Source organism: Salvelinus sp. IW2-2015, unplaced genomic scaffold (assembly GCF_002910315.2).
Source record: "Salvelinus sp. IW2-2015 unplaced genomic scaffold, ASM291031v2 Un_scaffold1333, whole genome shotgun sequence".
In the NCBI taxonomy this organism is placed as follows: domain Eukaryota; kingdom Metazoa; phylum Chordata; class Actinopteri; order Salmoniformes; family Salmonidae; genus Salvelinus; species Salvelinus sp. IW2-2015.
In genome coordinates this window covers 176,966-204,524 of record NW_019942846.1, presented here as the reverse complement: position 1 = coordinate 204,524, position 27,559 = coordinate 176,966, and the positions used below count along the sequence as shown (strand labels likewise).

At 41.0% G+C, this 27,559-nt stretch overlaps 1 protein-coding gene across 1 annotated transcript; it reads left to right on the top strand.

The window, feature by feature from the left end:
* The first annotated feature begins 11 nt into the window (after nucleotides 1-11).
* On the top strand, nucleotides 12-27,551 carry LOC112070456 (ribosome quality control complex subunit NEMF). Its single transcript, XM_024137885.2, has 32 exons — nucleotides 12-174; nucleotides 600-668; nucleotides 824-926; nucleotides 1,019-1,144; nucleotides 1,322-1,473; nucleotides 4,811-4,878; nucleotides 5,012-5,101; nucleotides 5,231-5,304; nucleotides 5,403-5,470; nucleotides 5,634-5,709; nucleotides 5,876-6,016; nucleotides 9,295-9,503; nucleotides 11,641-11,817; nucleotides 11,972-12,035; nucleotides 12,130-12,218; nucleotides 12,478-12,581; nucleotides 12,850-12,912; nucleotides 14,672-14,784; nucleotides 14,883-14,940; nucleotides 15,040-15,098; nucleotides 15,220-15,340; nucleotides 15,431-15,692; nucleotides 19,197-19,236; nucleotides 22,334-22,389; nucleotides 22,485-22,635; nucleotides 22,812-22,889; nucleotides 23,116-23,307; nucleotides 24,796-24,834; nucleotides 24,983-25,089; nucleotides 25,305-25,348; nucleotides 26,299-26,378; nucleotides 27,176-27,551. The coding sequence occupies exons 1-32, from the start codon at nucleotides 116-118 to the stop codon at nucleotides 27,251-27,253; spliced, it is 3,210 nt and encodes a 1,069-aa protein (XP_023993653.1). The 5' UTR covers nucleotides 12-115; the 3' UTR covers nucleotides 27,254-27,551.
* Nucleotides 27,552-27,559: the final 8 nt, after the last annotated feature.

The window sequence follows — 27,559 nt, the reverse complement described above, 5'->3', positions numbered from 1 at the left end:
AATCTAGACCGCGCATGCGTGCTGTAAAAGCCAGCGTGTTTCGTTGCTSTGTGCTGCTCTCCTTGTCTGCAGTGTAAATGTTTCGGACAACGAATACAAACTACAAATTTTCACCATGAAAACAAGATTCAATACCGTGGATATCAGAGCGGTTATTGCTGAGATAAATGCTAAGTAAGTTAGTCTGGTTCATGCATCATGAAACGTGCTAATGTTGGCTAGCTAGCTAACGTTAGCTAGTTACTGTAGCAAATGTCGACGTTAAAAGAGAGATTTGGCTTGTTCGACATTTCAGGCGACTGACTGATCTTCAAATCACCTTGCGTCATAAATAACGACTCATTATTATTTGTAGCAAGATCAGTCACAATTTACCCACGAAACATCACGGTTTTGACGTTCTCGAACACGGCCACTGAGTAACTAGCTAACTAAATAACTACTGTCAACAATGGGTTTAGGTCCACGGGCATTCGCTAAACTTGACAGACGTTAACTACACAGATATCTAGCTAAATGGATAGCTAGCTAACAAAATATGATTGGGACTTATGAATAACGTCATCATGACACTAACTTAACTTGTTATGTTATCACAGTTACCTTGGTATGCGCGTAAACAACGTGTATGACATCGACACCAAGACCTATCTCATCCGGTTGCAAAAGTAAGTAATATCTGCTGCCTGTCAGTGGTACCAAGCTACAGCAACCATCCATGTTGTTGCCATGATGTTTGTTTACAGAACTTGTCATGTACACGTAGTCCTAGGGATGACTGGTGTTCAAGGTTAGAATTGAAAACGTTTTTGTTTGTTTTCAGGCCTGACACCAAATCTATTCTACTGGTTGAATCTGGACTCCGCATTCATTCTACAGACTTTGAATGGCCCAAAAATATGATGCCCTCAGGCTTTGCCATGAAAGTGAGGATAAGTTGTTTTTTCAGTTGTCCATTCACTTGTCAAGCAATGATGAATGTCTTGGTAACTCACTGTATGATCACTCTTCCCCACAGTGTCGAAAGCATCTCAAGTCAAGACGACTAACACAGGTGAAGCAGCTTGGGGTTGACAGGATTGTTGACATCCAGTTTGGCTCAGATGAGGCTGCTTACCATCTGATAGTGGAACTCTATGACAGGGTGAGAAATGACCATTCCCTTTTTCCTCTCTCCGAGTCTGACGTTTTCATTATACTCCTCAACTCTAGAATACAGTACTCGTTTCATATTTAGCAATGATATTAGATAATCCATGCTGTTCTCTTCATGATCGTCGTGTTGAATGCAATGTAATGTGCACCCCCTGTGTATGTGAAGGGTAACATTATCCTGGCGGACCACGAGTACACCATTCTGAACCTGCTGCGCTTCCGCACAGCAGAGGGAGAGGAAGATGTGAAGATAGCGGTGAGGGAGAGGTACCCTGTGGAGAACGCCAGGCCCCCAGAGCCCCTCATCAGCATGGAGAGGTAAGACAGCCCCTGGAGGCAGATAGTGGGGTAGGATGAATGAATCATGGGGGGAGAGTGGGTTAGGATGAATCACGGGGCCAATGCGTGCAAAAGATTGGGAAAATATGTAAATATTTGCAGATGAATTCGGTGAAAAGTAGAGGGATTTGTCACAAGATGTTTAGTGAACTGAGCATTGTATTCAATTATATATATATATATATTATATACATACACCAGTCAAAAGTTTGGACACACCTACCCTTTCAAGGGTTTTTCTTTATTTTTACTGTTTTATACATTGACGAATAATGGTGAAGACATCAAAACTATGAAATAACACATATGGAATCATGTAGTAACCAAAAAAGTGTTAAACAAATCATAATATATTTGAGATTCTTCAAAGTATCCAACCTTTGCCTTGATGACAGTTTTGCACACTCTTGGCATTCTCTCAACCAGCTTCATGAGGTAGTTACCTGGAATGCATTTCAATTAACAGGTGTGCCTTAAGTTAATTTGTGGAACTTATTTTGTGAATGCGTTTGAGCCAATCAGTTGTGTTGTGACATGGTAGGGGTGGTATACAGAAGATAGCCCTATTTGGTAAAAGACCAAGTCCATATTATGGCAAGAACATCTCAAATAAGCAAAGAGAAATGACAGTCCATCATTACTTTAAAACATGGTCAGTCAATCCGGAAAATTTCAAGATCTTTGAAAGTGCAGTCCCAAAAACCATCAAGCGCTATGATGAAACTGGCTCTCATGAGGACCGCCACAGAAAAGGAGACCCAGAGTTACCTCTGCTGCAGAGGATAAATTCATTTATTAACTGCACCTCAGATTGCAGCCCAAATAAATGCTTCACAGAGTTCAAGTAACAGACACATCTCAACATCAACTGTTCAAAGTCAAGCCTTCATGGTCGAATTGCTGCAAACAAACCACTACTAAAGGACACACAAAAGAAGAAGAGACTTGCTTGGGCCAAGAAACACGAGCAATGCACGAGCAAGTCCAAATTGGAGATTTTTGGTGCCGACTGCTGTTTCTTTTGTTAGATGCATAGTAGGTGAACGGATGAACTCCACATGTGTGGTTCTCACCGTGAAGCATGGAGGAGGTGGTGTGATGGTGGGGGGTGCTTTGCTGGTGACACTGTCTGTGATTTAGAGTTCAAGTCACACATAACCAACATGGCTACCACAGCATTCTGCACCGATACGCCATCCATCTGGTTAGGGCTTAGTGGCACTATCATTTGTTTTTCAACAGGACAATGACCGAACACACCTCCAGGCTATGTAAGGGCTATTTGACCAAAAAGGAGCGTGATGGAGTGCTGCATCAGATGACCTGGCCTCCACAATCACCCGACCTCAACCCAATTGAGATGGTTTGGGATGAGTTGGACTGCGGAGTGAAGGAAAAGCAGCCAACAAGTGCTCAGCATATGTGGGAACTCCTTCAAGACTGTTGGAAAAGCATTCCTCATGAAGTTGGTTGAGAGAACACCAAAAGTGTGCAAAGCTGTCATCAAGGCAAAGGGTGGCTACTTTGAAGAATCTCAAATATAAAATATATTTTGATTTGTTTAACACTTTTGTGGTCACTACATAGTTTTGATGTCTTCACTATTATTTTACAATGTAGAAAATAGTACAAATAGAGAATAACCCTTGAATGAGTAGGTGTTTGAACTTTTGACTGGTTGTGTGTGTATAATATGACAAGGGGAACTGTTTTGAAACCACCACGCCTCCATCTTGGCATTCCCCCACCATTGCAAAATGTTTTTGAAGCTATAGAAATGCATTTATTATTGTCTACATTTGTTTTTGTCCCATGTATTCTATTAGAGACACCTTAATGCTTACTTTTTAAAATTGTATTATGTCAGCTAAACATAAAAATAAACATGAGAAAATATATAACATTTCCCTTAAAGTTATGCTAATATCCCCACTACAACAACAAAAATACTTGAATATGTGTAATTATCTCCTTAAAATTGAATTGAAATACTGTAGAATTCCATTCATTACTATGGAGGACTGCTCCTTCTAGGGAGTGCCAATATCGCCGTCCGGTGGCTTCAAAGCACTACAGAGGGTAGTGCGTACAACATAGTACATCACTGGGGCCGAACTCCCTGCCATCCAGGACTTCTATACCAGGCGGTGTCAGAGGAAGGCCCAAAAAGTGTCAGACTCCAGCCACCCAAGTCATAGACTGTTCTCTCTGCTACCGCATTGTAAGCAGTACCGGGGCGACAAGTCTCTGACCAGAAGGCACTTGAGCAGCCTATACCCCCAAGCTATATTCACTAGATTCTACCCACACACTCACATACTACACTGACACTCCAACACACACACACACATTGACGCCACAGACACACTTTACATACGCTGCTTCTACTCTGTTTATTATATATCCTGATTGCCTAGTCAKTTTTACCCATATGCAGTTGTGTAAAGTACTTAAGTAAAAAATACTTTGGGGTATCTGTACTTTACTGTTTATATTTTTGATAACTTTTACTTCACTACATTCCTAAAGAAAATAATGTACTTTTTACTCTATACATTTTCCCTGACACCCAAAAGTACTTGTTACATTTAGAATGCTTAGCAGGACACAAATGGTCCAATTCACGCACTTATCAAAATATCCTCTCTGTTCATCTCTACTGCCACTGATCTGGCAGACTCACTATCCATAAAAAGAAAATGTTGCTGTCTGGTTTGCTTAATATAAGGAATTTGAAATGATTTTTACTTTAACTTTTGATACTTAAGTATATTCTATCAATTACACTTGATTCTTAAGTATATTTTAAACCGAATACTTTTACTCAAGTAGTATTGTACTGCATGACTTTTACTTGAGTATTATTCTATTAAGGTATCTTTACTTTTACTCAATTATGACAATTGGGTACTTTTTCCACCACTGCCCACATGTACGTACTGTATTGGCTCAATTACCTCAACTACCTTGTACCCCTGCACATTGACCTGTTACTGGTACTCCTTGTATATAGCCTCGCTATTGTTTTTGTTACTACTTCCTTTTTTTAATTTAGCAAATATTTCTTACTTTTTAGCTCTGCACTGTTGGGAATGGGCTTGTAAGAAAGCATTTCATTGTAAAGTCTACACCTGTTGTTTTCGGCGTTGTGACCAATAAAATTTGATTTCAATAAGCAGGACTTTCGAAATCATCCAGCCAGGATTTCTGGAAAACTTGGTTATTTTGGGAAAGTTTACCGGACTTTTGCAACCCTAGTTAGGCCCAAGAGTTCATTGAAGAAATAATCATATGTGTTGGTTTGTTTTTCGTGTAGACTCACTGAAGTCCTGTTGAAGGCCACGAATGGAGAACAGGTGAAAAGGGTCCTCAATCCCCACCTTCGTAAGTAGTCTTCATCTCCTCAGTGGCTCCATCCATTGCTCATCCAGGTTTAGTTTAAAAATAAATGTTTTACACAATGTTATTATTGTAAACAGCAGACTTAACTTCTAATGTTATCTATCTGTTCTTTCAGCATATGGGGCTACTCTCATAGAGCACTGTCTGATGGAAGTGGGACTCCCCGGCTTCATCAAAGTGGACAGCCAGTTTGATGCTGCACGAGGTACGTTTCTTTTAGACCAGCTGTAGCCGTTGGCAGATTACAAAGATGTGCTGCTGGTATATATTATTCAAACAATGATCATCAGAATTGTGATATTCTGGATGTAATAGGCTTAATTGTTGTCTGTAGATGCACCCAAAATCCTCGATGCCCTGCAAATGGCAGAAGATTATATGGAGAAAACGGCAAGCTTCGATGGAAAGGTAGGTCTCACGTCTTTATTGAGAACATTCATTCATACATCAGATCCATTTGTCATAGCGAAATTATAGAAAACTGTGTCTCCCTTGTTTCGTTGCAGGGCTACATCATCCAAAAATGTGAGAAGAAACCAAGTTTAGCCCCAGAGAAACCTGAAGAATTGCTCACGTAAGTTATTTTATTTGACTCTCATTCTGTGCTTATGATATTGTGTCTCAAAGTTCAGTTACTGGTAAGATCAGCATTACGTCTCACCAGAAGCATTATGGAGGTTTTTGTTTGCTTGGTTGGTGAGATATGCTCAAATCTCCAACATTGTCTTCTTTTACAGATATGAGGAATTCCACCCCTTCCTCTTTGCCCAACATGCAAATAGCCACTATGTTGAGTTTGATACATTTGACAAGGTGAATTTTAGAATATATGTCCTTTATATCTGTTTATTTACCCTATGCATATGTTGGGAAAATGTCATTGTTTCCCATACGTACCTACTGTACCAAAACTATATTGGTATTTTCATAAGACTAAGGTATGAGATCACTAAAGTAAGTCTTGCTCCTCTGCGCTTAGGCAGTGGACGAATTCTACTCCAAGATGGAGAGTCAGAGGATTGACGTGAAGGCCCTGCAGCAGGAGAAACAGGCTCTGAAAAAGCTGGACAATGTCAAGAGGGACCACGTGCAGAGGCTGGAGGCACTGCACCAACTTCAGGTCAATACTGAAGAACTCTCTCATCACCACCAGACCTGAGCTGTGTTTGAATACTCATACTAACCGCACTAACTGTACTATTTTTGACGTGAATTGAGTGCAGTTGGAGTCGGAAGTTTACATACACTTAGGTTGGAGTCATTAAAAGTAGTTTTTTCAACCACTCCACAAATTTCTTGTAAACAACTATAGTTTTGGCAAGTCAGTTAGGACATCTACTTTGTGCATGACACAAGTAAGCTTTCCAACAATTGTTTACAGACAGATTATTTCACTGTATCACAATTCCAGTGGGTCAGAAGTTTACATACACTAAGTTGACCGTACCACAGCTTGGAAAATTCCAGAAAATGATGTCATGGCTTTAGAAGCTTTTGATAGGCGAATTGACATAATTTGAGTCAATTGGAGGTGTACCTGTGGATGAATTTCAAGGCCTACCTTCAAACCTAGTGCCTCTTTGCTTGACATCATGGGAAAATCAAAAGAAATCAGCCAAGACCACAGAAAAAAGACCACAAGTCTGGTTCATCCTTGGGAGCAAACGCCTGAAGGTACCACGTTCATCTGTACAAACAATAGTTTGTACAGATGAAATAAATCATTCTCTACTATTATTCTGACATTTCACATTCTTAAAATAAAGTGGTGATCCTAACTGACGTAAAACATGGACTTCTTACTCGGATTAAATGTCAGGAATTGTGAAAAACTGAGTTTAAATGTATTTGGCTAAGGTGTATGTAAACTTCCGACTTCAACTGTGTATGTAGTATGCTTATTGGTCATAGTATGGATATAGTTAGTATGCCAAAAGTTTCCGGATGTCGTACTAAATTTGCCAAATTTACKATTTCCGTACTTTTAGGGCCCATAATGCAAATCTTCAGAAAATGGGCGTGGCTTCACAACGTTTTCAGATTTGGAGAAAATGCCAGAAACTATGCAGCCGAAGTCCGACGAGAGCGAATTCAAATTCATTGAACTAACTAATGACAAATGTTAATGTTGAGCAATGTAATGACATTTGAAATAAGTTAAGTTACACGTTATGTTGGCTGACAATTTGTTAGCTACGCTATCCTTACGGATACATAAAGCATTACAGCACTATGTATCGGTTTGTTAGCTAGTTACCTAACGTTAGTTGGATACTAATACATCGAGCTCGCCAGGCAGTATATTAACTATCTGCTAACTAACCAACGTTTTATTGACTTGATTATTCACGTCATTCTTAGATAAGTGGTGTAGTCGTTTTGCTTTTCAATAGACTTTGTTAATTAGTCTCGCGCACCATTGAATATGGCCGGTGTCAGTAAATGTTTGCAAAAAAATAAATAAAAAGAGTAATAAATTGTTGCCAGCTGCACAGTTAGTCACCAACGCTCTGGATAACATGAAAACAGCCTAACCAGCTCTGCGATGGCGAGTAAAATGGTCAGAGTGAGGTGTTCTCTCATTTGTGTCTGGAAGTAGCTAGCCAACGTTAGCCAGTTAGCTTGGGTGCTTGACTGACGTTGAACGCTCGGATCAGCCCTACTCCTCGTCAAGAGCGTCCAGTGTCGGCTCTGAATGCTCCGAGAGTGAAACGCTCTGAATTTACAATCTGACAACGCTCTGGATTTACGAACGCCCAGAGCACACTCTGGCACTGCAGATTTGAATTTACGAACACACCCGGAATCGTAAAATGTTTAGCTAGTCATTTGTTATGCTAGCAAGAGGTTGCATAGCAACAGCATCAACTTCCGGTAGACAGGCGACGCTCTAGTACGCTCAACTGAAACGATACCATTCGTTTACAGTATACTAAAATTAACTAATAGAACATTTTATGTAATATATACTCATTAAGTATGTAGTATACAGTATGTTAGTATGGGTATTCGAACACTGCCCTGGGTTCAACTAGTATTTGTTTTCTTTCAGATACTTAAACTGCTCTTGATTTAGCCTTCCTTGCTCAATGGAACCAATGGAGTAAACCCGAAACATCAACAGGCAGTCTCAATCAAGCACTCAAAGTATTTGAAAGATAACCAATGATATTTGAACTCGGGTCTGATCACCACAGTGAAAACAAATGGTCAGACCAAAAGGAGTGCTAATGGGTCCGGCCAGAGCCATGTATTTAGAGTTGGGCCAATGCAGTTTTTGCATTATGATGCGTTTACATGACACTTCAACATTCTATGGCAGCCACGTTAGCTCCCAATTTACATTACATGGGGAATATTTAAAATATACTATAAAATTGAATGTCTAGAATGAACATTATGATGCATTTACATGACACTACAACATTGTATGGCAGTCATGTTAGCTCCCAATTAACATTACATGGGGAATATTTAAACAATGTTATGTAACTGAATGTCTAGAATTAGAACAATATTCAAAATTCTAAAAGTTCGCCTCTCTCTAAATGCATGGCCCTTGGTCCTGCTAATCACCCCAAACAACTCAAAAATACCCACAACTCAAAACAAACACAAACAGGTACACGGGTTCTCTCTTCCCCTCGCTCTCTCCATACTACCTGTCTAATAAACAGTCAGGTTATGGCTGGAATGAAGGATGACTGATAGGCTGTGTGGAGGGTAATGATGGGAGGATTGTCCTCCATGATGACCCACTTTATGGGTGTGTCCCAAATGGCACACTATTCCCTATAAAGTGTACCTAGCCATAGGGATATGTTCAAAAGTAGTGCACTTTATAAGGAATAGGGTGGCATTTGGAAATCCGCCTATGTAGCTGAGGAATATGTAGCTCCCCGGCTGTGGTTTACATATTGATCTGATCCGTAATGGGGTGATTGGGTTGATCACCTGAGCGATCGGCAGTCACAAACCTTGTTACTGTCAGCAGGTGACATGCATGGATTTCCATAATTTCATAGAGGTGAGACTACTCTGTGTCGCAAATGGCAACCTATTCCCTGTATAGTGCACTACTTTTGGAACATAGTCACCTGGTGTTGGCAGCACCTTATCCCAGCATCTGTGTGTAGGCAACACTAATGTACATAACCTAATCACAGGTAATCTCATTGAAGGAGGAGAGGTGGCTCTGCCAAGACATGTAGTTTAACACCTTCTGTGTGTTATCTAGTTATGATGGGAAGCATGTGTGTCCGTGCCAGGGTTAATTTGAAATGAAGATGGTCAATTCAAGAAGTGATTTTAATTTAAAACGGAAAGACTTTTGAAATAAATAGCTTCTACTCAGTTATGCGAATGCTAAAGGAGTGCTAATGCTAACGTTTGTTGCAGGAGGTAGACAGGCTTAGGGGCGAGCTGGTGGAGATGAACTTGCCCATAGTGGAGAGGGCTCTGCAGGTGGTGCGGAGCGCCCTGGCCAACCAGGTGGACTGGGCCGAGATAGGGCTGATCGTCAAGGAGGCCCAGGCTGCCGGAGACCCAGTGGCCTGCGCCATCAAGGAGCTGAAGCTGCAGACCAACCACATCACAATGCTTTTAAAGTGAGTTGATGCCCAAAATGGATACATTTCTAATTGCCCCTCAGGGATTGATAAAGTCATATTGAATTGAACTGTCTTTGGTTCGGTTAAACTTGACTACTACCCTTTAACACTACAACTGAGCTGAGCTGTACTAAGCTAACCTGGTTACGCATCCATCCTATGCTGCTGCAATCTTGCTGGAAAGGTGTGGGAGCGTAGCGTTGCAGTTTCCCAGCGTCTAGGATTTGAATCCCACGTCCTTGATGCTCCCCCCTATCAATGTGTCCCATCCTCTTTCAAACTGTCTGAATAAGCTGAACAATATGTAAGGGGGACCGAGCTCTTTACTGTAGGTGTCATATGTATGCATTTATAAAGCCTTGTATTAACAGTGTTACCAAGAATCCTGCTCGAAAGGAAAAATGTGATATTGTATCCAGCACAGAACAGTTTGGATTCGAACAAGAGCATGAAATGGGTACTCCAAATACTATGAATCAACCACTAACCCACCTTTATCTGCCCTCTAGCCAATTAAATAGATGGATGCTGAACAGAAAGAACAGGGTCATGCTCATTAGGGCCTACCGTAGCACAGTGTTTTGCAACGGACAACAAAAACGTAAATTTCTTATTGGACAAGTTCAAAAAGTACCTCCGTGTATTAGGCTGTTTTCTTCAGTTTTATATTAGTATTTATTATTAGCAGCTACTCTTCCTGAGATACAGCAAAATTAAGGCAGTTTATACAATTTTAAAACATTACAATACATTCACAGATTTCACAACACACTGTGTCCCTTCAGGCCCCTACTCCACCACTACCACATATCTACAGTACTAAATCCATGTGTATGTTAAGTGCATATGTTATCGTATGTGTGTGTATGTATATGCCTGTGTCTGTGCCAATGTTTGTGTTGCTTCACAGTCCCCACTGTTCCATAAGGTGTTTTTTTAATCTGTTTTTTAAATCTAATTTTACTGTTTGCGTCAATTACTTGATGTGGAATAGAGTTCCATGTAATACTGTGTGCATCCCATAGTCTGTTCTGGACTTGGGGACTGTGAAGAGACCTTTTGTGGCATGTCTTGAGGGGATACATAGTGCACACCTTTTGACCCAGAGCCTAAATAGTGCACTATAGAGGGAGCTGGTATGGAGTAGGTGTGATGGTTTCTAAACCCCTGTTACTGTGATATCAATGTGAAATCATCTACAGTCTATCTACATGGGTGTCCAAGCTGTGTGCCAGTAGTTTAGACAGACAGCTCGGTGCATTCAACCTCTCTTAAATAAAAGTAGTGATGAAGTCAATCTCTCCTCCACTTTCAGCCTGGACAGATTGACATGCATATTATTAATATTAGCTCTCTGTGTACATCCAAGGGCCAGCCATGCTGCCCTGTTCTGAGCCAATTGCAATTGCAAGTCCTTTTTTGTGGCACCTGACCACACGACTGAACAGTAGTTAAGGTGCGACAAAACTAGGGCCTGTAGGACCTGCCTTGTTGATAGTGTTGTTAAGAAGGCAGAGCATCGCATTATTATAGACAGACTTCTCCCCATCTTAGTTACTACTGCATCAATATGTTTTGACCATGACAGTTTACAATCTAGTGTTACTCCAAGCAGTTTTGTCATCTCAACTAGCTCAATTTCCGCATTATTTAGTTGGGTTTAGTGAGTGTTTTGTTCCAAATACAATGCTTTTAGTTTTAGAGATATTTAGGGCTAACATTCCTTGCCACCCACTCTGAAACTAATTGCAGCTCTTTGTTGAGTGTTGCAGTTATTTCAGTCGCTGTAGTAGCTGACGTGTATAGTGTTGAGTCATCCGCATACATAGACACTCTGGCTTTACTCAAAGTCAGTGGCATGTCATTAGTAAACATTTTAAAAAGCAAGGGGACTAAACAGCTACCCTGGGGAATTCCTGATTCTGACTGGATTATATTTGATATTCTTCCATTAAAGAACACCCTCTGTGTTCTGTTAGACAAGTAGCTCTTTATCCACATTATAAAAGGGGGTGTAAAGCCATAACACATACGTTTTTCCAGCAGCAGACTATGATCAATATTGTCAAAAGCTGCACTGAAGTCTAACAAGACAGCCCCCTACTGAAAACGACCCTGTTGTTTCCCCTTTCAGGAACCCATACATTGTCCCAGAGGAAGTAGAGGAGGAAGATGTAGCCGAGGTGGCTGAAGAGAAAAAGGGGAAGAAGAACAAGAACAAAGACAAGGGTCAGAAGGGCAAGCCCAAGAAGGACCAGCCCATGCTGGTGGATGTGGACCTCAGCTTGTCAGCTTACGCCAATGCCAAAAAGTAGGCTCTCCACTCTCCCTGGCTTAGTGTATTCTTTGAACTGCAAAATTAAATAGAACAGTTATGTTTTATCTCTATGCTTTGAACAGTATGGCCAGATGTGGTTTTAGATATCAAGCTGACGAACCCAAACGTTTATCTCCTTTCTTTCCAGATACTACGACCACAAGCGAACCGCTGCTAAGAAAGAGCAGAAAACCGTGGAGGCAGCCCAGAAGGTGATGGTGCCACATGCATGACATTCCCTGTCGATTGTGTTTGTGATCAGTTCATATATTTGTAACATTTTCCCCCTTTTTAATTTAATTCAAGGCTTTCAAATCTGCTGAGAAGAAGACCAAGCAAACCCTTAAAGAGGTCCAAACGGTTACGACCATTCAGAAGGCCAGGAAAGTCTACTGGTAAGACACTCAACCTAACTGAAGCTGCATTCACCCTCTGAAAACTTGCCACGTGTAGAGAGATGAACAGTCATTGACAAATCAGAACTAATGCAGCCATGTCCAGCTAATGTAACACCTGTAAGAAGTGATTAAATGAGCGCAAAGTTCTCTCCACCTTTGTTTGTGTCAGGTTTGTGACAAATTCATATTCTTCTGGGCAATTACTTTCTCTATCTTTTCAGTATGTGACAAATTATGTATCGTTGTGCTCTGTCAGGTTTGAGAAGTTCCTGTGGTTCATCAGCTCAGAAAATTACCTCATCATCGCCGGACGTGACCAGCAACAGAATGAAATTATCGTTAAGCGCTACTTGAGGGCTGGTAAGAGTGGAATACACTTATTATAGTCCTGCCTTGCAACATCCAATGTCCATACCAGCATCGAATACATGCCCAATACATTGTTTCAGACTTGAACGTATGCTAGTTTGGTACACACAACACGTGCTATGTTCCACTGTCCATACTAGCATACCACATAGAATGCATTCACAATACATTGCTTCATTGTAGTTAGACTCTGTTCCAATATCCATACTATCTCTCTACCCGTGTGAAAATCTCATCCTCTGTTGGTGTCTCTTATCAGGGGATATCTACGTTCACGCCGACCTCCATGGAGCTACTAGTTGTGTCATCAAGAACCCATCTGGTAAGAGCTGGCCTAGTTCTGTGATCAGCACACTGTTGTTCAGTCAAATMATGCTCTCTTATCCTCTGGAATCTCTCTTTAATATACAGTACCAGTCAAAAGTTTGGGCACACCTACTCATTACAGGGTTTTTCATTAATTATACTATTTTCTACATTGTAGAATAATAGTTTCATGTAGTAACCAAAAAAGGATTAAACAAATCAAAATATATTTTATATTTGATATTCTTCAAAGTAGCCAACCTTTGCCTTGATGACAGCTTTGCACACTCTTGGCATTCTTTCAACCAGCTTCATGAGGTGTGCCTTCGTAAAAGTTAATTTGTGGAATTTATTTCCTTTTTAATGCGTTTGAGCCAATCATTTGTGTTGTGACAAGGTAGGGGTGGTATACAGAACATAGCCCTATTTGGTAAAAGACCAAGTCCATATTATGGCAAGAATAGCTCAAATAAGTAAAGAGAAACAACGGTCCGTCATTACTTTAAGACTTGAAGGTCAGTCAATCCGGAACATTTCAAGAACTTTGAAAGTTTCTTCAAGTGCAGTCCTAAAAACCATCAAGCGCTATGATGAAACTGTCTCTCATGAGGACCGCCACAGGAAAGGAAGACCCAGAGTTACCTTTGCTGCAGAGGATAAGTTCATTAGAGTTATCAGCCTCAGAAATTGCAGCCCAAATAAATTCTTCCGACACATCTCAACATCAACTGTTCAGAGGTGACTGCGTGAATCAGGCCTTCATGGAAGAAGAGACTTGCTTGGGCCAAGAAACATGAGCAATGGATATTAGACCGGTGGAAATCACTCCTTAGGTCTGAGTCCAAATTTGAAATTTTTGGTTCCAACCACAGTGTCTTTGTGAGACCCAGAGTAGGTGAATGGATGATTTCCGCATATGTGAAGCATGGAGGAGGTGTGAGGGTGCTTTGCTGGTGACTCTGTTATTTATTTAGAATTCAAGGCACACTTAACCAACATGGCTACCACAGCATTCTGCTGCGATACACTATCCACTAAGCACAAACCAGATAGGGACTACCATTTGTTTTTCAACAGGACAATCACTCAACACACCGCCAGGCTGTGTAAGGGCTATTTGACAAAGAAGGAGAGTGATGGAGTGCTGCATCAGATGACCTGGCCTCCACAATCACCCGTCCTCAACCCAATTGAGATGGTTTGGGATGAGTCGGACCGCAGAGTTAAGGAAAAGCAGCCAACAAGTGCTCAGCATATGTGGGAACTCCTTCTAGACTGTTGGAAAATCATTCCAGGTGAAGCTGGTTGAGAGAATGCCAAGAGTGTGCAAAGCTGTCATCAAGGCAAAGGGTGGCTACTTAAATGTTTTAATTTTTTATTTAACCTTTATTTAGCTAGGCAAGTCAGTTAAGAGCAAATTCTTAAATAAAATGACGGCCTAGTGCTTTGAAGAATATAAAATATATTTTGATTTGTAACCAACTTTTTTGGTTACTACATGATTCCATATGTTCTTTCATAGTTGTGATGTCTTCACTATTATTCTACAATGTAGAAAATAGTAAAAATAAAGAAAAACAATTGAATGAGTTGGTGTGTCCAAACTTTTGACTAGTACTGTATGTTCATGCAACTTAAAGTGAATAACCCATCTTAGCCCAAATTCTAGTTATAACTACCCGACTTGAATTCAAGCTTAAGTGTTGACAATCATCTGTGAACTCTCCATGTATTTTAATGGGATGTATTGTGACACTTCTATCTCTTCCCTCTAGGTGTGCCCATTCCTCCACGCACCTTGACCGAGGCGGGCACCATGGCCGTGTGCTACAGTGCAGCCTGGGACGCCAAGGTCATCACCAGCGCATGGTGGGTGCACCACCACCAGGTGAGTTCTCCTGGGAGCCTGCTGCAGGATTGGATGGTTGGATCAGGGTATAGTCAGAGCTGCTCCAATTATAACTCTTCTCGTCTCTCTCTGTCTAGGTGACTAAGTCGGCCCCCACTGGAGAATACCTGACCACTGGAAGTTTCATGATCCGAGGTATGCCAACATCTTCCCAGTAGCCACCACATGGTGGTTATGTGTCAATTATGTAGTTTTGGATTATCGACAGCTAAAACCGCATTCCTATTTTCACAGGAAAGAAGAACTTTATGCCGCCCTCTTATTTAATGATGGGTTTCAGCTTTCTCTTCAAGGTAAAAGCTAATGTTTGAAACGTGTTTGCTCTGTCATAGTCTTAAAATATATCTGACTGCCTTTTGAGGAGTCAGTTGGTAAACCCTATCTTGGCTCAACAGTCCAGTCTTGTGTCCACAGGTAGATGAGCAGTGTGTATTCAGACACCGGGGTGAGAGGAAGGTCAAGACCATTGACGAGGACATTTCGGATGTGACGTCCAGCACAGCAGAGCTACTAGAGGATGGGGAGGAGCTTATAGGTACAGGACTTCAAGAGCCACAGACACACACACACCTGTATGTGAATCTACTGGTTGTTGCATTTATGTACCATACGTATGTTTTCCCAGGGGATGACAGTAGCAACGAGGGAGAGGGGGAAGACGGAGGAGGAGATGGAAAGAAGAATGGAGTGGAGGTAAAAGTAGAGAAAGCCACCGAAGGGGCAGAGGCTGAACATAAGGAGGATGGAGATGCTAAAGAACTGGACGACATGAAGGAGGAAGGAGAGGAGGATGAGGTGGAGGGGCTCAAGGTGAAGAGTGATGGGGAGAGTGCAGAGTTCAGTTTTCCAGACACCACCATCTCCCTGTCCCACTTGCAGTCCACCAGGTAATATTATGCTGCTGCTACTGTATGTCGCCATTGTATGTGTGCCGGTCATGTTAATATGTTATTCCACTGTATTTGAATACCAACTATTACCTTTTGAATTGAGTAAAGGCTAGTGTTTAGAGCAGTAGACCTAGGTCAAATATGTAGGTGAAATAGTTTAGAGATACAGTACCAGTCAAACGTTTGGGGACGCCTACTCATTCAAGGATTTTTCTTTATTTAGACTATTTTCTACATTGTATAATAATAGTGAAGACATCAACACTATGAAATAACACATATGGAATCATGTAGTAACCAAAAAAAGTGTTCAACAAATCAAAATATATTTAAGATTCTTCAAAGTACCCACCCTTTGCCTTGATGATAGCGTTGCACACTCTTGCATTCTCTCAACCAGCTTCACCTGGAATGCTCTTTCCAACAGTCTTGAAGGAGTTCCCACATATGCTGAGCAGTTGTTGGCTGCTTTTCCTTCACTCTGCGGTCCAACTCCTCCTAAACCATCTCAATTGGGTTGAGGTCAGGTGATTGTGGAGGCCAGGTCATCTGATGCAGCACTCCATCACTCTCCTTCTTGGTCAAATAGCCCTTACACAGCCTGGAGGTGTGTTTTCGGTTATTGTTCTGTTGAAAAACAAATTATAGTTCCACTATGCGCAAACCAGATGGGGATGGCGTATTTCTGGGGTAAGTGTGCCTTGAATTCTAAATTAATCACAGAGTCACCAGCAAAGCACCATCACACCTCCTCCATGCTTCACGGTGGGAACCACACATGCGGAGATCATCTGTTCACCTACTCAGCGTCTCACAAAGACACGGCAGTTGGCACCAAAAATCTCAAATTTGGACTCCTCAGACCAAAGGAGAGATTTCCACTGGTCTGATGTCCATTGCTCATGTTTCTTGACCCAAGCAAGTCTCTTCTTATTATTGGTGTCCTTTAGTAGTGGTTTCTTTGCAGCAATTCGACCATGAAGGCCTGATTCACACAGTCTCCTCTGAACAGTTGATGTTGAGATTTGTATGTTACTTGAACTCTGTGATGCATAAATTTGGTGCCGTTAACTCTAATGAACTTATCTGCAGCAGAGAGAACTCTGGGCCTTCCTTTCCTGTGGTGATCCCCATGAGAGTCAGTTTCATCAGAGCGCTTGATGGTTTTTAGCACTGCACTTTAAAAGTTCTTGACTTTTTCCGCATTGACTGACCTTCATGTATTAAAGCCTAAACCCTTGTGAATGTCATCAGAGCGCGACGCCGACCGCCGAAACTGAAACCTGTCGAACACTGAAGCCTGAACTAAAGACCTTGGTTTAAAAGCTGACAAGTGTTTTTATATACTTTTATTTTGAATCCTGTGGCTCTGTTGGGCTAAATTGCTGTGAGCGCTGCTATCTGTCCTGGGATCTTGACAGATTCTGTATAGGGGGAAAGACGCGAAAGCCCAGCTAGCCTAGCTGGCTCGGCGGTCTCAAATGGAGGCCGCTATTGAATGTTTCCAATGTTGCAGGAGCTGCGTTTACTTTGCTTTGTTCCGGGACAATGTGGACCGCGTTGACTTTCAATGTAGCAACTGCTTGCTTGCGAAGGACTACAGAAGCGAAGTAGCTACACTTAGCAAGCAAGTAGCAAACCTACATAAGCTACTGGGGAACCCACGCCCACCTACTTTTTCCCACATGACACTGTCGTAGTCCATGTGGGGTCAAACGACATCAGGAGGGCTAGCTTGGAACGTTTGAAAAATTGATTTTAAAYAACTGATTTTAGCAAAAATTGATTTTAAAGAACTGATTTTAGCATTAAAAGACTCAAAAACTGCCAATAATTTCAGGTCCAGTACCATCGTTGGGCCGCGGGTGTGAAAGATTCAGCAGACTGCTGGCATTACACTAAAATACTACTGTAGTCACTTTTATTGATAACTTTGACACCTTCTGGAAACAGAAGATACTCTACAGGAATGACTGAGTCCATCCAAATCATCTTGGCTCCTGAACTCTCTCCACGCATTTCAAGGCTGCGTTGAAACAATGACTGGTAAATTATAAAAAAGGTCTTTCTCACATCGGCTACGGAAAGCGTGATCACACAGTCGTCCGGAATAGCTGATTCTCTCATGCATGCCTCGGTGTTGCTTGCCTCGAAGCGACTGCATGGCCAGGCACGACTACAGCACCATCAAGTTTACAGACGACACAACAGTGGTAGGCCTGATCACCGACAACGATTTAGCTCGTCTGGTAGGCTCATGTCACTGGGCAGCTCGTGGCTGTGCTTCCCTTTGTAGACTGTAATAGTTTGCAGGCCCTGCCACATCCGACGAGCGTCGGAGCCAGTGTAGTACGATTCAATCTTAGTCATGTATTGGCGCTTTGCCTGTTTGATGGTTCGTCGGAGAGCCTAACAGGATTTCTTATAAGCTTCCGGGTTAGTCCCGCACCTTGAAAGCGGCAGCTCTACCCTTTAGCTCAGTGCGAATGTTGCCTGTAATCCATGGCTTCTGGTTGGGTTATGTATGTACAGTCACTGTGGGAACGACGTCCTCGATGCACTTATTGATAAAGCCAGTGACTGATGTGGTGTACTCCTCAATGCCATCGGAAGAATCTCGGAACATATTCCAGTCCTGTGCTAGCAAACAGGTCTATAGTTTAGCATCTGCTTCATCTGACCACTTTTTTTATAGACCGAGTCACTAGTGCTTCCTGCTTTAATTTTTACTTGTAAGCAGGAATCAGGAGGATATAATTATGAACAGATTTGCTAAATAGAGGGCGAGGGGGAGCTTTGTACGCGTGCGTCTCTGTGTGTGGAGTAAAGGTTACCTATAATTTTTTTCCCTCTGGTTGCACATTTAACATGCTGATAGAAATTAGGTAAAACTGATTTAAGTTTCCCTGCATTGAAGTCCTCGGCCACTAGGAGCGCCGCCTCTGGGTTAGATTTCGTGCACCAGCTGTTTTTTTACAAATATACACATACCCCCCCCCCCCCCCCTCGTCTTACCGGAGTGTGTTGTTCTATCTAGCCGCCACAATTCGGTGAAACGTAAGATATTACAATTTTTGATGTCCTGTTGGTAGGATATTCGTGACCGTACCTCCATCTAATTTATTGTCCAATGATTGTACGTTGGCAAGTAATATTGATATTAATGGCAGATTTCCCAAACGCCATCAGCGGATCCTTACGAGGCAACCCGCCCTGTGTCCTCTATACCTGCGTCTCTTTCTCTTGCCAATGACAGAGATTTAGGACTTGTTGGGTGTCTGAAGTACATCCTGTGCATCCTCCTTGTTGAAGAAAAAATATTTGTCTAATACGAGGTGAGTGATCGCTGTCCTGATATCCAGAAGCTCTTTTTTTGCCGTAAGATACGATGGCAGAATAAAGTGCAGCTCAAGTATTTGACATGTCTATTTGACCCAGGTCTGTTCAGTGTCCGAAAGTGCAACAGTCATCAGAAAGGTTTCTGTTTGTTTCTCTCTCCAGGGAAACCCAAAGTGCTGGTTTCAAAAAGGTGTCCATTCAGGTAAAGCCATTGTGATCGGTGAACTTCTGACTGCTTGCATTAATCTGGTTACATTATGCAATAAAATAATTGATGTTTTATAGTATACGTTTTTATTTTGTAAACGTAATATCATACAGTTGAAGTCGGAAGTTTACATAAACTTAGGTTGGAGTCATTAAAACTCCTTTTTCAACTACTCCACAAATTTCTTGTTAACTTCATATGGCTGCAATCCCGGTAACGGGATCGATATGACAACAGCCAGTCGAAGTGCAGGGCGCCAAATTCAAAAAACAGAAATCTCATAATTAAAATTCCTCAGACATACACATATCTTATACCATTTTAAAGGTAATCTTGTTGTTAATCCCACCAAAGTGTCCGATTTCAAATATGCTTTTCAGCGAAAGCACTACAATGTTAGGTCACACCAAACCACAATAAGCACAGCCATTTTTCCAGCGAAAGATAGTAGTCACAAAAAGCAGAAATATAGCCAAAATTAATCACTAACCTTTGATGATCTTCATCAGATGACACTCATAGGACTAAATGTTACATAATACATGCATGTTTTGTTTGATAAAGTTGATATTTATATAAAAAAAATCGGAGTTTACATTGGCGCGTTACATTCACTGGTTCCAAAAACATCCAGTGATAGTGCATAGCCACATCGTTTCAACAGAAATACTCATCATAAATGTAGATGATAATACAAGTTATCCACATGGAATTATAGATCTACCTCTCCTTAATGCAACCGCTGTGTCAGATTTCAAAAAAACTTTACGGAAAAAGCAAACCATGCATTAATCTGAGACGGAGCTCAGAACAAGAGTCAAATTAGCTGCCATGTTGGAGTCAACAGAAACCAGAAATTACAGGATAAATATTCCCTTACCTTTGATCTTCATCACAATGCATTCCCAGGAATCCCAGGTCCACAATAAATGCTTGATTTGTTCTATAATGTCTGTTATTTATGTCCAATTAGCTACTTTGTTTGGTAAACAATTCCAAAGTCACAAAGCGCGTTCACTAAAATGTGAAGAAATGTCCAAAAGTTCCGTAACAGTCAGTAGAAACATGTCAAACGATGTATTGAATCAATCTTTAGAATGTTGTTAACATATATCTTGAATAACGTTCCAACCGGAGAATTACATTGACTTCAGTTGAGCGATGGAACGGAGCTGCCTCTCACGTGAACGCGCATGTTCAAAGCGTGGTCACCTCATGGCAGTGGTTACTCATTCCTGTCTCCTTCGGCCCCCCTTCACAGTAGAGTCATCAGACAAAGTTCTATTAACTGTTGACATCTAGTGGAAGCCGTAGGAAGTGAAAAAACATCCATATCTCGCTGTAATTTCAATGGGAGCTTGGTTGAAAATCTACCAGCCTCAGAAAAAATCCAAACAGGAAGTGGAACTTCTCAGGTTTTTGCCTGCCATATGAGTTCTGTTATACTCACAGACATAATTCAAACAGTTTTAGAAACTTCCGAGTGTTTTCTATCCAATACTAATAATAATATGCATATATTAGCAACTATGACTGAGGAGCAGGCCGTTTACTCTGGGCACCTTTCATCCAAGCTACTCAATACTGCCCCTGCAGCCATAAGAAGTTAACAAACTATAGTTTTGGCAAGTCGGTTAGGACATCTACTTTGTGCATGACACAAGTAAGCTTATTTCACTGTATCACAATTCCAGTGGGTCAGAAGTTTACATACACTAAGTTGACTGTGGCTTTAAACAGCTTGAAAAATTCCAGAAAACGATGTCATGGATTTATAAGCTTCTGATAGGCTAATTGACATAATTTGAGTCAATTTGAGGTGTACCTGTAGATGTATTTCAAGGCCTACCTTCAAACTCCYTGCCTCTTTGCTTGACATCATGGGAAAATCAAAAGAAATCAGTCAAGACCTCATAAAATAAATTGTAGACCTCTACAAGTCTGGTTCATCCTTGAGAGCAATTTCCAAACGCCTGAAGGTACCACGTTCATCTGTACAAACAATAAACACCATGGGACCACACAGCCGTCATACCGCTCAGGAAGGAGATGCGTTCTGTCTCCTAGAGCTGAACATACTTTGGTGCGAAAAGTGCAAATCAATCCCAGAACAACAGCAAAGGACCTTGTGAAGATGCTGGAGGAAACGGGTACAAAAGTATCTATATCAACAGTAAAACAAGTCCTATATCGACATAACCTGAAAGGCCGCTCAGCAAGGAAGAAGCCACTGCTCCAAACCCGCCATAAAAAAGCCAGACTATGGTTTGGAACTGCACATGGAGACCAAGATCGTACTTTTTGGAGAATTGTCCTCTGGTCTGATGAAACAAAAATAGAACTCTTTGTCATAAGGACCATCGTTATGTTTGGAGGAAAAAGGGGGAGGCTTGCAAGCCGAAGAACACCATCCCAACTGTGAAACACGGGGGTGGCAGCATCATGTTGTGGGGGTGCTTCACAAAATAGATGGCATCATGAGGACGGAAAATTATGTCGATATATTGAAGCAACATCAAGACATCAGTCAGGAAGTTAAAGATTGGTCACAAATGGCTCTTCCAAATGAACAAAGTTGTGGCAAAATGGCTTAAGGACAACAAAGTCAAGGTGTTGGAGTAGCCATCACAAAGCCCTGACGTCAACCCTATAGAAAATGGGTGGGCAGAACTTAAAAAGTGTGTGCGAGCGAGGAGGCCTACAAACCTGACTCAGTTACACCAGCTTTGTCAGGAGGAATGGGCCAAAATTCACCCAACTTATTGTGGGAAGCTTGTGGAAGGCTACCCGAAACGTTTGATCCAAGTTAAACAATTTAAAGGCAATGCTACCAAATACTAATTGAGTGAATGTAAACTTTTGACCCACTGGGAATGTGATGAAAGAAATAAAAGCTGAAATAAATCATTCTCTCTACTATTATTCTTACGTTTCACATTCTTAAAATAAAGTGGTGATCCTAACTGACCTAAAACGGGGAATTTTTACCAGGATTATATGTCAGGAATTGTGAAACTAAGTTTAAATGTATTTGGCTAAGGTGTATGTAAACTTCTGACTTCAACTGTATGTACAATTTATTCTTCATTAGGTTGATGTGGAGGCGCAAAAAGAGGGGGGGAAACACATTACAGCCAAGCAAAGAAGGTAAGCTAAATACATAGCAATGTAACCTTCCCTCGTGGCTAACATTAATGCATTAATGCAATGGTTTTGTTTTGCTGCTTTCTTCTTGTCCAAAGGGAGGAGAAGAAGGGGAAACAGGATCTTTCTGAAACTCAGGAAGAAGAGGGAAAGATCGAGGAGACGCATGGTGCCTCCGCAGCCAATCAGAAAACCAAGAGCGAAGGAGGGGGAGGAGCCTCTCAGCAACCTCTTAAGAGACATCAAAAGGTGAGACATTTTCAAAGTTTTAAATTAACTAAATTAGTTGTAGTCCAATTGGACCGGAGATTGGATCTAGTGCAGGCTAAGGTTATTGTCAGCTTTGCTGTCTTCGTGGTGGCATTAGTTAGAATAAACTGCCATTGAAAGTCAAGCTTTTCATCTATGCTGTTGTTGAAATCCAGAACAAGCTGAAGAAAATAAAAGAGAAGTACAAAGACCAAGACGAAGAGGATCGGGAGCTGATGATGAAATTGTTGGGGGTGAGGAGTATGATGTTGAACTTTCCCTCATACTGTTGAAATGTCTGGATTATGAACTGGAACACAAATTAATGATAAGAACATATCTGTATACCAAAGAATTTATAAAAACACATTGAATGAAAGGGAGTTTTTTTATGGCTGGTAACTGGTTACCAATAAATGTTTCCAATAAAGCAGTACAGTACAGGAATTTATTGAAATCCCAAACCTTTTCCGTCTGCAGTCTGCTGGCTCCACTAAGGAAGAGAAGCCTAAGAAGGGCAAGAAGGGGAAGGGCAAAGACGAGGTGTTGAGAAAAGCACCTCAGAAGCAAGCCCAGAGACCCCGTCCTCAGGAGGTCATCTTAAAGAAACCAGAAGGGGAAGAGGAGGGTCTGGCTGGGGAGGAGGGAGCAGCACCTGAACAGGATGAGAAGGTAAAAAAAACAAGTCAAACTGCTCCATGTCTGTTCAGTGTCCGAAAGTGCAACAATCATCAGAAAGGTTTTTGTTTTTCTCTCTCCAGGGAACACGCAAATACTCTTAAAATGAATGATTCCTTCCTCAAAGTAATCACTAGGCAGGTTTACATTGACCTGAGGTTTATTAGACAAAAATAATGTCCCCCAATTTTTATTTTATTTTTACCTTTATTTAACTAGCCAAGTCAGTTAAGAACACATTCTTATTTTCAGTGACGGCTTAGGAACAGTGGCTTAACTGCCTTGTTCAGGGGCAGAACGACAGAGTTTTACCTTGTCAGCTCGGGCATTCTATCTTGCAACCTTTCGGTTACTAGTCCAACACTCTAACCACTAACCACCTCTAACCACCTGCCGCCCCAATAGTATAATAGAAATAGTACAAAAGTATAATAGAAATGTTCTAAAGATCAATACTGAAAAAATATTTAAACGCACAACACGCAACGATTTTACTGAGTTACAGTTCATAGAAGGAGAAATGCTCACTAACAGGGATATAAACAAATTTGTGAGAAATAATATTTTTGTGTGTATGGAATATTTCCGCTCATGGGACCAACACTTCATGTTTATCTTTTTTTCATTTTTACCTGTTCGACGGGTGGATTTTGCTTTTGTCAAACTCTTTTATTGCAACAAATGATGATGGAAACGGTGTTTTTTGAATAATGATGATTGTTAAATAATTTTTGAAGGTACGCATGGCACGTGATATCACGCAATTACAAAGCTTCACTCCACATTTAATTCTAAATGCCTACTGCTTTCTAAATCTACATTTCTCCACAAATTTAAGGACAAGGATTGTCTTGACATTCAAGAATGCTTGAATGACTTCGCCTTGCTTTTCTGGTTGGCTGGATGCAAGTTTCACCATCCAATTATTTCAGATATACAGGAGTGCAAGTTTCACCATGGCACGGTGTGTGGTGTTATGATGGCACATGAGAAATATTAGTAAATTCTTGCATTCTATCCATGCTGGCTTTTGCGGACTGGAAAGCATACAGGCTGCCTAAATGTATCATGGAAACACTTTATTTCTATTCGACACTAGGTTTTTGTGAAAAAGTGCTTTCTTTTTTGTTGTGACGTCATTATGTCCAGCTGTTTTTGTCAACACAAGACTGGAAAGTCTTAGAAGGCAATTGTCACATCTATTTTCCATGCAAACTGGCTAAATGTCGAGAAAAAAAATCACTGGACAAGTTAATGGAAACGTAGCAACTGATCTAACATGATATAATTGGTGAAAGCAATGCCATGGAAAACTGGCACCAATCATCAATCCATTTGTCAGATCAGTGATTACTTTAAGGAAGGAAGAATGCATCTTAAGAGTATTTGAACAGGGCCTCTGAATCCATGTTTGCTTGATCTAAGAACTGAAACAAAGGTGATTGAAGAAAAAGGGAGAAAGACTATTTATTTCTGTTGCAGGAAGGAGATGAACAGGACCAAGACAACCCTGGAGCAGAGGTGGGTTCTTTGAGATTACTGTATTACTGTTCAAACCTGGCTAGGTATAAATATATTTTAATTATGAAAAAAGGGGATAAAATAATGAAATCCTTTGTTGCAGTGCCAACATCCTTGTCTTATTGTGTCTCTCCATTGACTTCCCTAGGAAGCAGAGAAACTGCTGAATTCTCTGACGGGCCAACCCCACCCAGAGGATGTGTTGCTGTTCGCTGTGCCAGTCTGTGCCCCCTACACTGCCCTCTCCAACTACAAGTAAGGACAACATATCTACCTAGTTTTATAATATCTATGTAACGTTACCATTGAAAGACCAAATCCTCCTACCATTCCATCGAAGCCAACCTAACACCAATGTTGATTAATCCATTTACCCATATAGGGATATACTTATTCTGCTTCCATTTGCCTTAGGAAATGGGACCTGGCTATGTTTTCAAAGTTAGCTAAACAACAGTGTTTCCCAATAGGCACAAGGTGAAGTTGACCCCAGGGACCCAGAAGAAAGGAAAAGGTAATATCAGAGCAGTTAACGTGTTATAAATGATAAGAGGGCGTCTGCTAGTGCTGAGCGATTAACCAAAATTTCGTTTTTTAAACAACTAATTGGTCCGACGTCGTTTCAATTGATTTGAATTCCATTTTTTTCCCGTGAGCTCAATCCACACATTGCTGTTTCTCTAGAAATAAATCAGATCCAACCTGAACTGTGTGAGGGAGTTGTAGTTTCCAACAGGTCAGAATTCTACATAGTTAAGTGCATAAAACGTAGTAATTAACTCCTATGACCACAATCAATTGCGCATCTACTTGTCTGGTTGGTTTCTTTTATGCCTGCTTTGAAGAGGCAGAAGAATGCACAATCTTGAGGGGATATAGAGAGCAGCTGTTGCTTCACGAGGTGTCTCTACCTGAAAATACATGATTTAAGTGATTGTTGGTATTCAGCAGTCATAAAAGTATGCCTTATTTACTTTGAAAAAACAACAAAATTGTGATTGTATTATGCAGCAGCTCTATAGAGATGATGATGACTTGGAATTAAATAAAAAGTAATACACAACTGAAGTATTTTATTAAAGTGAATAAATTATGGTCCATAAGTGAGAAGCAGTAAGCAGCAGTCAATACCTTCATGGGACTTTTATTAATTGTTTCAGTGTTCAAAACAGATCTGTATGATTTTTTTATGAACCAAAACAACCTCAAAAAGCACTAATCGCTCAGCACTTGCGTCTTTTAAGGTCCTTACTACTGAATAGTGTCTGTTCCAGGTGCATAGGAGTCAAAATAAGAATACTGGAAGAGGTGGAGACCCGCACAGTAACAAAAAAATGAATAAATCCAAAACTGAGGCTTAAATGGATTTGTAACTTTTTTTGACAGTGTGCAGGTCTCTATCTAGTATTATAAATGATATGGCTGGATCCTAGGAAATTCTGTATCTATATTTTGTCCTCCRAGCTGCCCGCACTGCAGTATTCAGCTTCATGAAGGCCAGGGAGGCTTCGACCAGAGAGAAGGACCTGTTTCGCAGTGTCAAGGTAAGGCGGATCCACATACCTGTATCTTGTTCATTAGGGTGCACCGTAGGAAAACAAGTTATTTTTATTGGACAGAGTTCAGATAGTACCTCCCCCATTTTGAGACTACTGAACGGCAGGTAAGCCTAGTGTTTGACCAGTAACCAAAAGGTTGCTGGTTCGAACCCCCGAGCCAACTAGGTCGGTGTGCCCTTGAGTTATTTCTATAACATGCCGGTCCAGACAAATCTTTTGTGATTTCACATTTGAGAAACCCCAAACAGCTAATCACTTCCGAAAAATATGAACACAGGCTCCAAATACGTCCTTTTAGAAACAGCAAAGCTCTCAGTATAGTGATGCAGGTCTTTAGATGTTGGAATGACACATGAAATTGTGTCATTCCAAACTTTATCCACAACATCTGAGTAAATGAGGATTACAAAGTATATTTACAGACAGTTGTAGAATCTATGCCAAGGGGCATAGAAGCGGCTCGTGGTGGCCAACGCCCTATGATGACTAAGTTGGTGATTCCTTTACTTTGGCATTTAACTAGCAGCAGGCTACACAGAGAAGTGAACAGCTGGACAGGGAAATTAACATTGCGTACAACATCTTAAGACTTGCATCACTATACTGAGAGCTTTGCCATTTCTAAACGGATGTTTTTAGAGCGTCCAAATGCTACACAATGAGCAAGTGATTTTGCTGAAAGATGTCTAACCTGCCATTTACACAAAAATATAATCAATTTGACATTCTGGAATATGTAAGCACCGTAGCACAAAACAACAACCATCCTTTTCTCATTTCAGGATACAGATTTATCAAGAAACATCCCAGGCAAAGTTAAAGTATCAGCACCTAACCTAATGGCAGCCAAGAAGAAATAGACCTATACAATTTAGTCGACATGGGCTTTCTTCACAAAACAATGAGTTAATAGGACTTGGATGACAGGAAAAGCTTGTGCACCGACGCATTCATTTTCCTGGATCTTTACTTTCTTCGAGATGACGGAGGGGGAAAGCAATGCAAAATGTCAGAACAAAATCTGACATTTATTTTTTCTTGATTCAAAATTAAGGTTTTTATAATGAAACTTGTGCAAATAATACAAAATGAGTAACTTTTTGTGGTAACTTCAGTGCAACTGGTATTATTACCTGATTAAAAACAGACAAAATACTACACGAGCC

Coding starts and splice junctions, on each gene's coding strand:
- LOC112070456 (XM_024137885.2), top strand. CDS start 116: ATGAAAACAAGATTCAATACCGTGGATATCAGAGCGGTTATTGCTGAG. Junction 175..599: donor ATTGCTGAGATAAATGCTAA/GTAAGTTAGTCT, acceptor ATGTTATCACAG/TTACCTTGGTATGCGCGTAA. Junction 12,036..12,129: donor CCGTGGAGGCAGCCCAGAAG/GTGATGGTGCCA, acceptor ATTTAATTCAAG/GCTTTCAAATCTGCTGAGAA.